This window comes from Leucopleurus acutus, assembly GCF_964270905.1.
Source record: "Leucopleurus acutus genome assembly, chromosome: 3".
NCBI classification, from domain to species: Eukaryota; Metazoa; Chordata; class Mammalia; order Artiodactyla; family Delphinidae; genus Leucopleurus; species Leucopleurus acutus.
The window spans coordinates 38,487,806-38,502,743 of record NC_139145.1 but is presented as its reverse complement, the minus strand read 5'-3'; the positions used below and the strand labels follow the sequence as shown (position 1 = coordinate 38,502,743).

At 37.0% G+C, this 14,938-nt stretch overlaps 1 protein-coding gene across 1 annotated transcript in view; it reads left to right on the top strand.

Moving 5' to 3' along the window:
- Positions 1-14,182, top strand: part of GABRA1 (gamma-aminobutyric acid type A receptor subunit alpha1) — a gene marked incomplete at both ends in the record, with an annotated part of 54,251 nt that extends 40,069 nt beyond the window's left edge. The window contains 3 exons of the mRNA XM_082837487.1: positions 4,203-4,355; positions 9,307-9,509; positions 13,871-14,182. Of these exons, the coding sequence (XP_082693613.1) occupies positions 4,203-4,355; positions 9,307-9,509; positions 13,871-14,182 (668 nt within the window). The remainder of the gene's footprint in view (positions 1-4,202; positions 4,356-9,306; positions 9,510-13,870) is intronic.
- Positions 14,183-14,938: the final 756 nt, after the last annotated feature.

The window sequence follows — 14,938 nt, the reverse complement described above, 5'->3', positions numbered from 1 at the left end:
GCAAAAACTGCAAAATTACATAAGCTGTTTGTCAGAAATTATAGATGGAGCTGGCAAGAAGTAAGGATGTTTATTAAGCAAGGGCTGGTTGGGGTCCGAAATGGATGCATAGTTACATGGGGAGAAATTGAGACCATAAGGTTGCAGCTGGCAGCTGCTAGCAGATATTATTTTGAGAATGGCTGGTGGTGTCCTTGAGTCTGGTAGAGCTCAGAAAATTGAAATTCTCAGTGATACAGGAATATATCTGAAACCACATCCACAGTGGCCACCCAGATCCATTTTGGATGCCTGAACCTCAGTTATTCCATTTAGATTTTTAAATGAATTCTTTTCTTTAATGGTTAAAGTCGATGTACAATACATGCTTGACAGGCCACAAGACAGGCTGTTCTGGTTAGCAAAAAGTATCAACCAATTCATGTATAAGCCAGAATGACTTCCCCATGCCTCAACATGTGAAAATTTCTTCCATCAACATTTTGTACCAAAACTTCTTAGATTTTGTTTAATTGAGGAAGGTGATGTCAAAAGATTTGAAGTTTTCCTCTACTTTTTCTAATTTGTTAGTGAGGAAGTGGTTTATAAAACAAATATAATGTCACATGATAGCTCCTCCAAAAAAATAATCTTTGCAGAATCTTCCCAAAATGTCACATTGTGAACAACAAAAGATGATAATGGAATATATATAGACATTCACCTTTCTGGCAGTATATGACAGATGGAATTTTTTCTTTGAGCTGATGACATTTTGCAGGCTACAATTGAATGAATGGTTAGGAATGATAATGCGTACTCCTGGGAGGTGAGATGTAACCTGATTATATCTACCCAAGGCTACATTTTAGCAGAGTCCCAGGAAAAAAATGTGTTTTTTTGCATTTTTCTCAAATTTGAATCACTTGTTTATTTCAGATGACCTTGGAGACATTATCCAAGTTATCTACAGAAAATAGAAAAAAATTAGATAACATTTTATTTACCTTTCAAAAAAGAGATGCTAGTGGATGTTAATTGCAATGAGTATTCTTAAGCCTCATTCATTCCTTTTCGCCATAGGTAGGTGCTGAATATTGAGGATATGTAAAGCCATGCTATACTCAAAGAACTCTCTCGCTTCTTAATTAGCTTTCGGTTTGGTGGAGGTGTATAAGTACATAAATAACTAAAATTAAAAGTATATAATATATTGATAAGTGTAAACAGAAGCTGTAAATAAATTTGAAGTTACTTAATATTGATCAGTAAATGGCAGGTGTTATCATTAATAACAATCATGAAAACATAACTGAATGTATCGATGATTTCCTACTATAGAGAGTACAGGGAGCATTTCTTCTACCAATAATTCTACCAATTCTGACTGGAGAAACAAGAAAAGAAATGGAGAAAGCAACTAAAATTTATTTAAAAACTCTTATGTAGAATGATCTTCACTAGAGCCCTTATTCTGTATCCTCCCCACAATATACTTATCACTATTTTATAATGAGGAAACTGAGGATCAGAGAGTTTAAGGCTACACAGCAAGAAAATAGCGTATCTGGGTTTTGAACCCTAATTCATTTGCTTCTAAAGCTAATAAAGTGTCCCCATACAGTACATTTCTTCCTCTTCTACTATGGACTGAGCCCAACCCATATATGAACAAAATATTCGGCTATAGAAGAGGTCAAGTAGGGAATTTTGTTGATCAGATTACTGAGATATGAAAATGTGTGGTGAGACATGAGATGTGATACTGAAACACGTGTCAGAGCTAGGATGTGGAGAGTGTTGGGTATTGGTTAGGGAGTTTGCTTGTTAGTATGTAACACTGGAGACACTGTTGATTATCACATTGTGGGAAGGGAGAGTGGCTACAAGTGGCATCTAGCGGGCAAGAGGCAAGGTATGTGGCTAAATATCCTACATTACACAAGACAGCTCCCACAATAAACAATTCTCTGTTCTGAAATGTCAGTAGTACTGAGGTTGACAAACCCTGATGTGGATAATGGGAATCCATTAAGGTGTTTTAAGGTATGTACGTATGCTTTAAAACAATCACTCTGACCTCAAATTTAGGGAAAAGTGTAGTTTAGGACATGACTGGAGACCAACAAGACAGTTCATAGATTATGGTAGATTTACATTGTAAATCTGCAAAGGAGATAAGAGCAATGACCATGAGATAAGAGATAGACTGAAAGATACTGCACAGGTGAAATTAAAATTGTGATGATCAACTGATGCCTTTCTCTCTCTTTTGGAAGTCCTACTAACAACCAAGGATTAATTCCAGGTTTTTATCAATAGCCTGAGTGAACAGACAGATGAGAGTGCCATGAATTTAGAAATGGATGCTAAGTGGAAAAGAAGCCCTGCTATATGCTAGTCATTATTTTTTATGGAAAAGTTTAAGTAATATCACTTTTGAACATATTTAGTTGGTGATATCAATGAAAAATCAGTATCTATGAGATGTCTAGTAGATATTTGGAAATACAGTGGTTTTTGAGAGCAATGTCACTTAGAGATGTAGATTCCCGCAGCCATCTGGATAAAAATGACATTAAGAGCAGGGGTGAGAAGGAAAATTCCTTATTAGAGTCAAGAAAAAAAAAATAGAGATGATGACAGCTAAAGACAGAACTATAACAGGAACCTCTGCATTTGCTTTGCAGAAAGATGAAGATTAGTGCCCAGGAGACAGGAAGAACTCATAACTCTCTGACTGAAATATCCAGTGAGTTAGCAAAAGAAACTGAAAATGAGAGCTAAAAGGAGAATGTGAGTCTAGAGAGTGCTATCAGGATGGTAGGGGCAGTCAGCATTGCTTAATTTTTAGTGCTACAAAGAAGATGGTCAGTGGGTTTGAAGATTGAGATCTTTAAGACTGAGATGTTCAGTTATGGATATTAAGAGATCGTGAGCAGTTTTAACCACATTATAGGGGCTGAAGCTGGATGGCCATGAGCTGAGACATAAATCACAGGTTGAGGAGGGAAAAGTTTGAAGTTGAAGGGAAGGAGGAAGATAGAGAAATGTGAATACCGAAGACAGCAATATTTTCTTAGTAAGAATATACCTATTTTTCTCCTACCCACACACAGATAACTAAGTATATATTCAGAGTGAGTAAAGCTAAAAACTTCTAAGACTTGCAATTAAGAAATAACATCAACTAAAAACAGAAAACACCTCCTACAATTTGGGCTGTGTGTTTATTTCTTTGGGCCTCTAATCAAATCAGACTTTGACATATATAAAGACCATGGAGAGTGCCTAGCTACTCCATTATTTCCCAGACTGGTCTAGGAATTGAGACAAGTTCAAAAGCTAGTGACAAATAGGATTTTTCTGCCCTTACCTTAAAGAATGGTTTGTGTGAATAGGTGGGACCTGAAGAGTTGCATGTTTCGAAACCTTCCCAGGTGATGGTGATGAAGGTGTTCCTCAAAACAAATTTTGAGAGTTCTATCACACTCTTCTCATCTTGATAATCAGGGTAAGCCAAATCCAAGGTCAGAGAGCTACTGAAAGAAAGTGCAAGAGCTGGAATTCAGCTCCCCTGACTTGGACACCAAAGCTCCTCCATTAGACAGCCTGACTCTTTTCTGCAGAGGACAAACTGGTGTCTTCTAATCCACTGGTGTACATCATCAGGATCTAGCGCATTGCCTTCAGGGTTATTAAAGCCAATCTGTAAACATATGCTCAGATTTGTCTCTTAAATGTATCAGGTACCGGGATTAGGACATACGAAAATCGATGAGATCTCTGGCACATCAATCTCAACCTCAGTGCCATTTTGGTGTTTGTTTGGTTTTCTTAAATTTTTATTGGAGTATAGTTGATTTACAATGTTGTGTTAGTTTCAGGTGTACAGCAAAGTGAATCAGTTATACATATATCCACTCTTTTTTTTTTTTTTAGATTCTTTTCCCATACAGGCCATTACAGAGTATTGAGTAGAGTTCCCTGTGCTGTACAGCAGGTTCTTATTAGTTATCTATTTTATATACAGTAATGTGTTATGGTGTGTTTTTTAAATGTCTCTTTTCTTTCCTGGATAAAAGCTTTTCTCTCCAGGAACCAGATGTCACATGGATAAAGGCTATGTCTAACCTCCAGGTTCTTGCTGCTGATGGAAAAACTCACAGATAATTTATTTTCAAGGTCAAATTGCTCACCTTACTGTCTGTTTTACCCTCCAGGAGAATATGTTGTTATGACCACTCATTTCCACCTGAAAAGAAAGATTGGCTATTTTGTTATTCAAACATACCTGCCATGCATAATGACGGTTATTCTCTCCCAAGTCTCGTTCTGGCTCAACAGAGAGTCTGTACCAGCAAGGACCGTCTTTGGTAAGTGCCAATCAAGATGCACATGCAAGGGTCTGGAGGGCAAGTTGTATCATATCTGTGACATTGCAGATAGAATGAAAAAAGTAATAATACGTTAAAATCTGAAGTTAATACAATAGGAATGTTCAAGGAATTACCATTCTCATTATGACATGATTGTAAAAAAATTCTTTTTTTAAAATAGCAAGCTGTTTTAGTGCATGTTAATTGATGGGATTAATGAACACGTGATTTGCTATTTTAGGGGAAAAATGGAATGAAGCAGGTATGAAATGCCTGTGATTAAAATACACACATAGAAACATTAATACTTAAATCATACATTTAGAATCATTTAGAATCTAATGATTCTAAAACATTAATACTTAAATCATACATTTAGAATCATGTGTCAGTGTATTTTTTGAGAATCTGAGAAAATATAATATCAGCAGAACTACTTCCTTACATATATGAAAGCAAGGGGTCCTTATGTAGAAAGAACTCATTGATGACCATGACACCAGTACAGGAATATCTCATTTTACCCAATGTGTGCACTTCTGAAGAGTTACAAATATTTTTTTCTATGAAAATATTTTAAATGCCTTAGATGCTTTAAGTCAGTCTAATGGAAAAATGTTTAAAGGGTAATAACGTTTTACTAATAGGAAAACTCACTCCCTAATTTATAATTTTAGAAGTTTGTATTTCATATAAAGAGGTATTTCCTGCCTGTGTCATAGTACACTGTCTTAAGTGTACTTTTCAGGCTGATGAAAACAAGATTTCATCACCAAAAACTTACTGATTCATTCATTCATTCACTCATTCAATAACTGACTTTTTCTTTGAAATCTACTATGAGGTCCTACTATGTTCTATGCATGGAATGTAGCTGTTACCTTAACATAAACCATTCTTTTCATGAATGTTAAATTCTGGAGCTTAAAATTTGAATAACAATAAAATCATGCAGAATACTTATTGAATGCTTTTATATCAGGCTTTGTTCTATGAAACAACCCTATATTATCTTATTTAACACTAAAAGAATCCTCTGTAATATTATCCCTGTGGTATAGACAAGAAAGCTAAGGAGCGAGATATTAAGTAACTTGCCCAAGTTCAGAAGCTATGAGGTGAAGAAGTCTGGAGTAAGACCCAGACTCTTAGCTCTAGAGTCTGCACTTAATGATGATGAGGTACAACTACCCATGTACTTCCTGCTGCAATGACAAGGCATGGAACGGGGTTGTCGTGGGCAACATAATTTATCTGGAAATTATAACCACATATTTAATTGGTGAAAGGTACAATTATCAAGGCTCATTCCAAAAATATCAACTAGGCACATGCTATGTTTAAAACCCTTTACTACAAAACAGAAGCCTTCAGGTGCTTACATTCTAAACTGAGGATTATTCTTATGCAGAGACCCCTGTGGCATCAGTCATCTCAGGAAAAAAAGCAAGACTCTGTTACAAGGGCACAGAAAAACATCTTTTCTTCTGAACTTAGCAAGGTGCTTCTGGGTTGGAAACCACGAAATCTTTGCTGTGACATTAGCCTAAGAACAGCTAAATCAAGACCCAGAATGATTTCACCTGCAGAGCAAAAGAGTAGTTCATTTAAAACTCTATTTTTCCCTTAACACAATTTGTAAATATTAATTAGTGTTTACACCACTTATTAGAACTGAAGATTGAACTCTTGTCAGATGCTCACTTCTATATGTGTAGGTAGTTTGAGCCCTTTATTCACTTGAATTTTTTTAAAATGAGAACAAAAGACATGTGCTTTATGTTTTATGTTTATTTTTGTAGAATGAGCCCAGCACTGTAGTGAAAATGATTTTTTAAAATGCTCACTTCCCCCGCCTTGGTCCCCAACAAATCCTACCCTTCCTTTTTGGAAATCCTCTAAAGCACTTTGGAATGTTTTATAAGTCAAAAACCTTGTTCTTAACATTTTCAACAGTCTGCTATCTCAGCTGACTCATGCCCTTCTGGTAAACATAACTGCATATCTGTAAACTCAACCCTGGCAAGTGTTTCTGTGTACCAAGTTATATATTTCGAATGTTTTAAGTTCAATAAAATCACAAATACAATTTTCTGAGACCTTCAGCCTTCTAACATTTATTTAGTACACGTCTCTATTCTTTCTAGTCTGTGCTCAGCACATTCCTCTGAGCTGTGGGGAATGCCTGAGAGGGTCATGGGTATTTAAAGAAAAAATACCAGAGGGAAAAAATAAAGCAAAAGTTGTACCTTATAACAGTTTAGTAAATGGCATCCAAAAGGCAACAAAGCTGGAGCCATTTCATGTCTTAAAACATCATCTTCTTAACCTTCCATGCTCTTTCTCATTTGGAGGCTGTGGTCATGTAAATTTGCTGCCAGACAGACCCAAGTTTTAGGTTCAATCTTCAGTCTTCTAAGTGTCAGTTGCCTATAAAATGAGAGTACAATTAAAATAAAATAGTGCCATTTAAAAGATTAAGTGAGAAAAATAAAATAAAATTTGTAAATTGTCGGGCTCAATACTTGAAACTTAATAGATACTCAGCATATTTTTGGTTTTTTCCCTTTCCCTATAGCAGGAATTGTAAGACCACACACACACACACACACACACACACACACACACACCTCTCTCTATGTTATTGTTAACTGTTTTTAATTTATGGATACATTTTTTTTAAGAACACCCATTCCCCAATTACTTTTAACAGTTGGTGGCCCACATAAGCCAAAATTCAAATAAAAAATGGAATTCACTTTAGTGGGGATTTATCCAAAAGGACTGAAGTTGATCATAATAAGTTATTAACTTTGGGGATTCCCTGGTGGCACAGTGGTTAAGAATCTGCCTGCCAATGCAGGGGACACGCGTTCGAGCCCTGGTTCGGGAAGATCCCACATGCCACGGAGCAACTAAGCCCGTGTGCCACAACTACTGAGCCGGCGCTCTAGAGCCCGTAATCTGCAACAAGAGAAGCCACCGCAATGAGAAGCCCATGCACCGTAACGAAGAGTAGCCCTGCTCACCACAATTAGAGAAAGCCTGCACGCAGCAATGAAGACCCAACACAGCCAAAAAATAAAAAAAATGTTATTAACTTTGTCCTTAGTGAGTATCAGGCTAAGTGCTAAACACTTTATTACATTATTTTATTTAATACTCACAATAGCCCTCTGAGTTAGACTTAGTAAAATTAATTTATAAGGAAATAATTACGAAACATCCAGAAGCTCAGAACTGTGAGGCAATTTTCCCAGCGTCACTCAGCAGTTACAGAGCTGGGATTTGAGACTGGGTTGCTCTGTTTTCCAAATACTGACATTTAATTACCTTGCTCTTTGCTCAAGTTAATATTGATATGTAAATCTGGGGGCTATTTTCCCACCAATATTCCTGAAACCATTTGTTGGTTACATAATATGGTTAATGCCCCAGAACTTTCTGCAACACCTCCAATGTTCATAGTAAGTCTATTTCCTACAACTGTGACCATGTATCAAAAATATGAGTTAATAAAAATCTCAGTGTTTCTTCTTAGTCCTAACACTTTCTAATAGAGTTAAAGATCATCTATCTTGAAAATCATGGAAACTAGGGAATATTGTACGGTTTAAAGCAGCTTAGAAAAATTAGCCACCGACCAGCTGTGTAACCCTGCTGATTCTCTAAAATTAATCAAAAGGGTGAATAATAGGTATGAGTTTTAGACACATGGGATGACAATATCTTCTGTGGCAATAATTTACTTATCTTTAAAATGCTTTCACATATTATTATATTTAATCCTCAAATAATCTTGTAAATATGCAGAACTTTTCCTCTCTTAGAATTTCAACAATGATGTAAACAATCAAGAGAATGAAGTTTAAATCATCACTTTTAAAGTCATGGAGACTGAGGGCCCTAGAAGTTAACTCGCTTCCTCAAGGCTATAGAGCTAAGTAGTGAGGAACTAGTTACTGGAAGAGGTTAAGATTTTTTCAACATCATGCAACCTAAGCCACCCCCACTGGGTTCCTGTGATTTTTTTCATACATTTTCAAATGGCTTAAAAGGGAACTTACAGTATTCTAACTAGTTTAGTGCATTACATAGAGTAGGTTGATAATATTAATTTGTTAAATGAACATTAATGGATGTCATCATTCACATACCAACACTTATAATAATCTAAGTAAACTAAAAGCAACTGATGTGAAAATTGCTTTGAATGTAGGTGATTTTAATCAGTAGGGATAGATTCACAGAATAGGGAAGATAGGGCAGCATTAGCAGAGAGAGTAAGACTGTGGACATTTGAATCTGATGAATGTGTTCAAATTTGGTTTTACTACTTCTGAGCTATGTGACCTCAAGCAAGTTACATGCAACTTATTTCAGGAACATCTTCAAAAGAGTATCTATTTGAAGAATCAGGAAAATATAGTATAAAGGCCAAAGAGTTAATAATGTAACAAGATATTATCCTAAAATAATTTAATTATCTATCAATGATGAATTATCAAAAAGTTATTGGTTTCTTGGATTGTATATTCAAAGTACACAGGTAGAATATTAAACAGAGCTGAGGATCCAGAGACTACTTATGGTTCAAGGACAGTGAAGATACCTGCTTTCTTTTTCCTACAGTTGGGGACAGTGAAGGAATATTATTTCCTTTCCTACCCAGGACACCATGTTCAAGACACCTATTTACGGGAGTTCACTATCTTATTAACAGCTTCTCAATAGCAGAGGAGTTTATCCCTCCAAGAGCTCTCCATCAATACTGCCATACCATGAACTGCAAACTGCACTGGGGTTAAATTAAAACTCATCCATCCCAAACCAAAATGGGATGAACTTGAAAACACACTCTGTCTGTGTTTCCCTTTACATAAGTAGGCTGACCTCAGTGATGAAAGTTTGTAGTATGAACCTACAAATTCACTTTCTTTCTTTACAGGAGTAACAACTGTGCTCACCATGACAACTTTGAGTATCAGTGCCAGAAATTCCCTCCCTAAGGTGGCTTATGCAACTGCTATGGATTGGTTTATTGCAGTGTGCTATGCCTTTGTATTCTCAGCTCTAATTGAGTTTGCCACAGTAAACTATTTCACCAAAAGAGGTTATGCATGGGATGGCAAAAGTGTGGTTCCAGAAAAGGTAAATGCTTTAATATTTCCTGTGATATAGCACTATTATGTCTTTTTAAACATATAGGATGGCATGTTTGGACTTGGGGAAATGGATGAAGAATGCAGAGAAAGGGTAAAGAGGATTCTTTGTTTCTTATGTCACAAATGATTACGTGCTATGAGAATTTTGTTATTGCTAAGCAAAGGTTGTTTCAGTGGATAGATGTTCAGAGTAGAATGAATGAGATAAAGGAGAAACACAAAGGTAAACATGTCTCCTCAAATATGCTTTCCTATGGTCCCCATTGACGTGAGAACTGTTTTAACAAACCTTACATTAGGAGCAATTATGCCATTATAATTTTTGTAACTTGAAAATTATAGTCTTCTGGTTGTTTTCCAAGCCTAATAACTTTGGTCAGAAATGTTATTACTTTAATGGCTCAATTGAATTGAGCTTGCAAAATGCATTATCTCTAATTTTCACTAAAGGGTAGGAAACACATTTTCTTTTTCCAAAATAGAGGTTTGCTTTAAGAATCATAACACACAGAATTCACAGAAAAATTCTTCACTGTAGAAAATTATCAAGTCAAGAATATCACTGTTCTTCTCAATTAGAACCTACTTTAGAGTGAATTTTAAAGCATAGTTGGGAGGGACTTCCCCCATGGTCCGGTGGTTAAGACTCTTCCTTCCAATTCATGTGGTGAGGGTTCCATCCCTGGTCAGGGAACTAAGGTCTTGCATGCTGCAGGATGCAGCCAAAATAAATAAGTAAATAAATAAAGCACAGTTGGGGAGGATATTTCTACTTCTGAGGTTTGAAGGAAAAATATGTCAAAATGCAAGGGAGCCTTGGGATGGTGGAAAGAAGGGCAAAGTCAGAGACACAGAGATTCTAAGACATCTAGAAGTAATCTAGGAGGAATCACTCTACAGCAAATACAGAATTCTAATGTCTTGAGTCAGTCCCTAAAAATACAGTTCTGTGGTCAAATACACCTGAATAATTCTGCATACTGTCACCAAGTCACAGTATAGTAAAGAGTCTGAGAGGGTGTATAGTAAAGAAATCCATTTAATGATGTTTTTCCCATAGCTCCACAAATATACTTGAAAAGAGGATCCTTTGTGTTGGAAACATCTACCGCATTTAATAGAATCTAAAGCGTTACTGCTTATACGATGTACCACTAATACACGTATACATAAGAAAGAAAATATGCTGCCAAGCAAAAGCTCTTTGAGCTTTACCTTTCAGCCACAGGTGAATCAGTTGAACACCTCAATGATCTTGTACACAAGCAACAGCATAGAAGGTTCTGCATCAGATGCACTATCACAACCAAAATGGGCCAGAACCAGTCCTCAAAATTCACCTTGCCTTGAAACATCCTTGCCCAGTATAAAAAAATCTCTGAATTTTCAAATCAAGGACCTAGGCTCAGGTTCAGTAAAGAGGAGACAAGACAAAAGGGACTGCATTTACCAGTTGGAGAAAGGGGTGAGAGAGTGGAGACAGAGTTTGTGTCCAATACTTACCTTAGCCATTGATGGCCTCCATTTGTCCTAGAACAAAAAGGCAGTCCCAAAGGAAAGAGCACCAAAACTGAAGATGAGTGATCATAAGACACTACCAATTGTAAGACATAGCCCAAAGTCATAGATGTGGACATTTTAAAAATGCACATCTTAGAATCACTGGCATATTCTATTAAAGTTCTTCAAAATTAATTATATGCAAACATCGGTGATATGCAACTGAAAAATGAAATGCAAGCACTGGGAAAAGTTGCTTTTCTATCTTAATCCTTTCTTTGCATGCTGCAAGAGGCCAATGTCTTTCTGATTGTGGCTCATCAGTATCAGTGGTTAATGACTTGTTAGATGAATTGAACTGGATCTGGAAAGCACAGAATTTGGGTTGAGGCATTGGTGAGCTCATAGTTGAGTTTATATTTCTCTCTTTCTGACCGTATGTTAGTCTTTCAAGTGCTGTGTCTCAAATGAAATATTTCAATCTCTATCAATCTACAGTGCGTGTTATTCAGTGTACACATATAGCTATAAGTATGGTCATATCTATATATTTTATGTATATATAGATAGATAGATACATACATATACATAATGCCTATATCTGTCATCCTAATGAGAAAGAGAATATTTTTTATAATTTATCTATGTCTCTGTAAAAATCTTCCCCAGGGCTTTGCCAGTTTGATTAGCTTATAATAAGGAGCATGATCACAGTGTGATCCAGGTCTCATTTTGACATTCAGAGAGAATAAATAACATATTTTTCCTGTGACCAGGTGAGTTTTTTCAGGAGAGGTAAAATTTCAATCTCTGACATGGTATAACTTCAAAAAAAAAAAGAAAATCCACATAGGGCATCATGTTTTCAAGCAAGCATACAGTAGCCTTCTCAAGATCCATCCTTATATGTTTAATTGTTGAAAGAAATACCAACTTCTTTTTTTTTTTTTTTTTTTTTTGTGGTACGCGGGCCTCTCACTGCTGTGGCCTCTCCCGTTGCGGAGCACAGGCTCCGGACGTGCAGGCTCAGTGGCCATGGCTCATGGGCCCAGCCGCTCCGTGGCATGTGGGATCCTCCCGGACCGGGGCACAAACCCGCGTCCCCTGCATCGGCAGGCGGACTCCCAACCACTGCGCCACCAGGGAAGCCCCCAACTTCTTAATGAATATGGGGGAGCTCAATATTTTCAGAAATGAAAAAAACTATATTATTTCCTGAGAAACCAACCAGATATTTCTAAATATCCTTTTCAACATGATGCTGCAGAAAGAAAGAAAGAAATAAAACACTTAAGTTGAGAAAATTTAGTATCAGGGTATTATGATAAATTGGCAGTAGGAGAGACAAAATCTACCAATAATACAGACCAATCGAGTCTGGTTGGTCAAGTTTAGCTGCTCATGAACATTCTCTGTGTAGTTTATTCACAATGTCAATAATCAGGCTTCACTCCCTAGGAGTTCTGATTCAAAATGCAAGATTGTGCCCAAGACATTTACACTTAAAAAAAATTTAACTGGTGATTTAGTGTGCACAAAAAAAAAAAGGCTCACTCTTCTAGACTAGTGATATCCAGCAGGAATATAAGTGAGCCATAAATGTGAGCCGTATATATAATTAACATATTTCTGGTAGCCTTATTTAAAAAGTACAAACCAGTGAAATTAAGTTTAATAATATACTTTAGCCAATATGTCAAAAATATCCTCTTTACGTATAAATAATTCTAAACATTATTTAGGAGAAATATTGTACTTTTTTTTTTTTTTTTTTTTGCGGTACACGGACCTCTCACCGCTGCAGCCTCTCCCACCGCGGAGCACAGGCTCCAGACGCGCGGGCCCAGCGGCCATGGCTCACGGGCCCAGCCGCTCCGCAGCATGTGGGATCCTCCCAGACCGGGGCACAAACCCATGTCCCCTGCATCGGCAGGCGGACTCGCAACCACTGCGCCACCAGGGAAGCCCTGTACTTTTTTTTATTTTTCATACTAAGCCTTCGAAATCCTATGTGTACTTTATACTTCCAGAACATCTCAAATTAGACTAGCCACATTACAAGTGCTCAATAGTCACAAGTTACTGATGGCAACTCTATCAGAGCACATAGCTCTAAACAATGATACACTTTATTTTTGAGAAACAGAAACTCTAAGAAATACCGCACTTGTCAATTACTGCACAGATAACGTTGATAAGCAGCCAACACTGAGCAAGAATTGAATTCAGGATATCCTGACTACCCCTGCTTTGCCATTTGCCCATTGGAAACATGGGGAGAAGGAACAAATAATAATTAGCTCAGCAGTTTTTCACTGCAAAACAAACTACCCCAAAATTTAGTGACCTAAAACGACGACCAAGCATTTTGGGCTGGGAAAAACCTGACGGTATTTCTATTAGTCTGACCTAGGCTCATGCCAAAAAGTCCCTGATACGTGGTCATAGTTGGTCCTGCCCAAAACATCCATAAGATGTTTGGTCCACACCAAAGGACTTTGTTATTTCATCCTGTCCAAAACCATTTGGCATGGACCCGATATGCTCATGGACATTTTGGATAGGACCACATTTCAAGGACTTGGCGTAAACCAAATGTCTCATGGACCAACTGTCTTATGGACATTTTGGACAGGAACAAATGTCCTGCAAGGTCACTTGTCAATCTTATAACTAGACGTTTGTATCTGCGTTTTTCATTTCTCCCCAAAATGCAGTTGTAAATTACGTTCCTTAGATTTTAAATAAAGCACATGTTTGAGTTCTAAAGGTCCCTTTGCTCAGCAACTTATAAACGTGCTTCCCACAGTTTACTAAACAAAATACTTTTACTCTTTCCTTCTACAGCCAAAGAAAATGAAGGATCCTCTCATTAAGAAAAACAACACTTATGCTCCAACAGCAACAAGCTACACACCTAATTTGGCCAGGGGTGACCCCGGCTTAGCCACCATTGCTAAAAGTGCAACCATAGAACCAAAAGAAGTCAAGACGGAAACAAAACCACCAGAACCGAAGAAAACCTTTAACAGTGTAAGCAAAATTGACCGACTGTCAAGAATAGCCTTCCCGCTGTTATTCGGAATCTTTAACTTGGTCTATTGGGCTACATATTTAAACAGAGAGCCTCAGCTAAAAGCCCCTACCCCACATCAATAGGTCCTGTCATTCACATTCTGTTGTTCAGTCCTCTGCGCTGGGAATTGCTTTCTGTTCTCAACGCAGTAATTCCCATCTGCTTTATTGCCTCTATCTTAAAGAATTTGAAGATTTCCTTATTTCCATAATTCATATAAGAACAACAGACCCCTGTCTGGCAGTCCAGAGCAGAGCATACATCTGAGACAGGATTCTGAAAGAGTGAGCAAGACAGAAAAATCACGACAGAAGGAGACAGAAGGGAAGAGAGAGGAAAGGTGGGGGAAGTAGGTCCAAAGACATGAGGAAAAGTAGAAGAAAAATCAAACTTAACTCTATAACTCTGGGTCATTTGTAGATATATATTTCCAAATATTCTAGAGAAAAAGATACTGTATATGTCAAAAATATTTTTATGTGGAGGTGTTTAAAAGAATAAATTATAAATGTTTAAAGAAGAAGCATTTTAAAAAATCTATGTCTTTATTGCACAAACTACAATGTGCTTCTTACATTTCTGTTTTGTTTTTTAAACCGATGTATAGCTTTAACATTCTGTTTCCAAAGCTAAAGATCCCCACTCTTTCTCCTTTTAAGAAATGCCTAATGCATTATTTTGTTGTTAAATGCTATTTTAAAATTTATGGAAATTGCATTGGCAAATGTGCAGTTCCTCACTGTAGAGCACATTTAATCCAATGGAGACAAATGCTTTAAATAGGCTGCTTTACTATCATCTGAGCTTTTACCACTAGACTCAATGAGGAGTCATTTTAA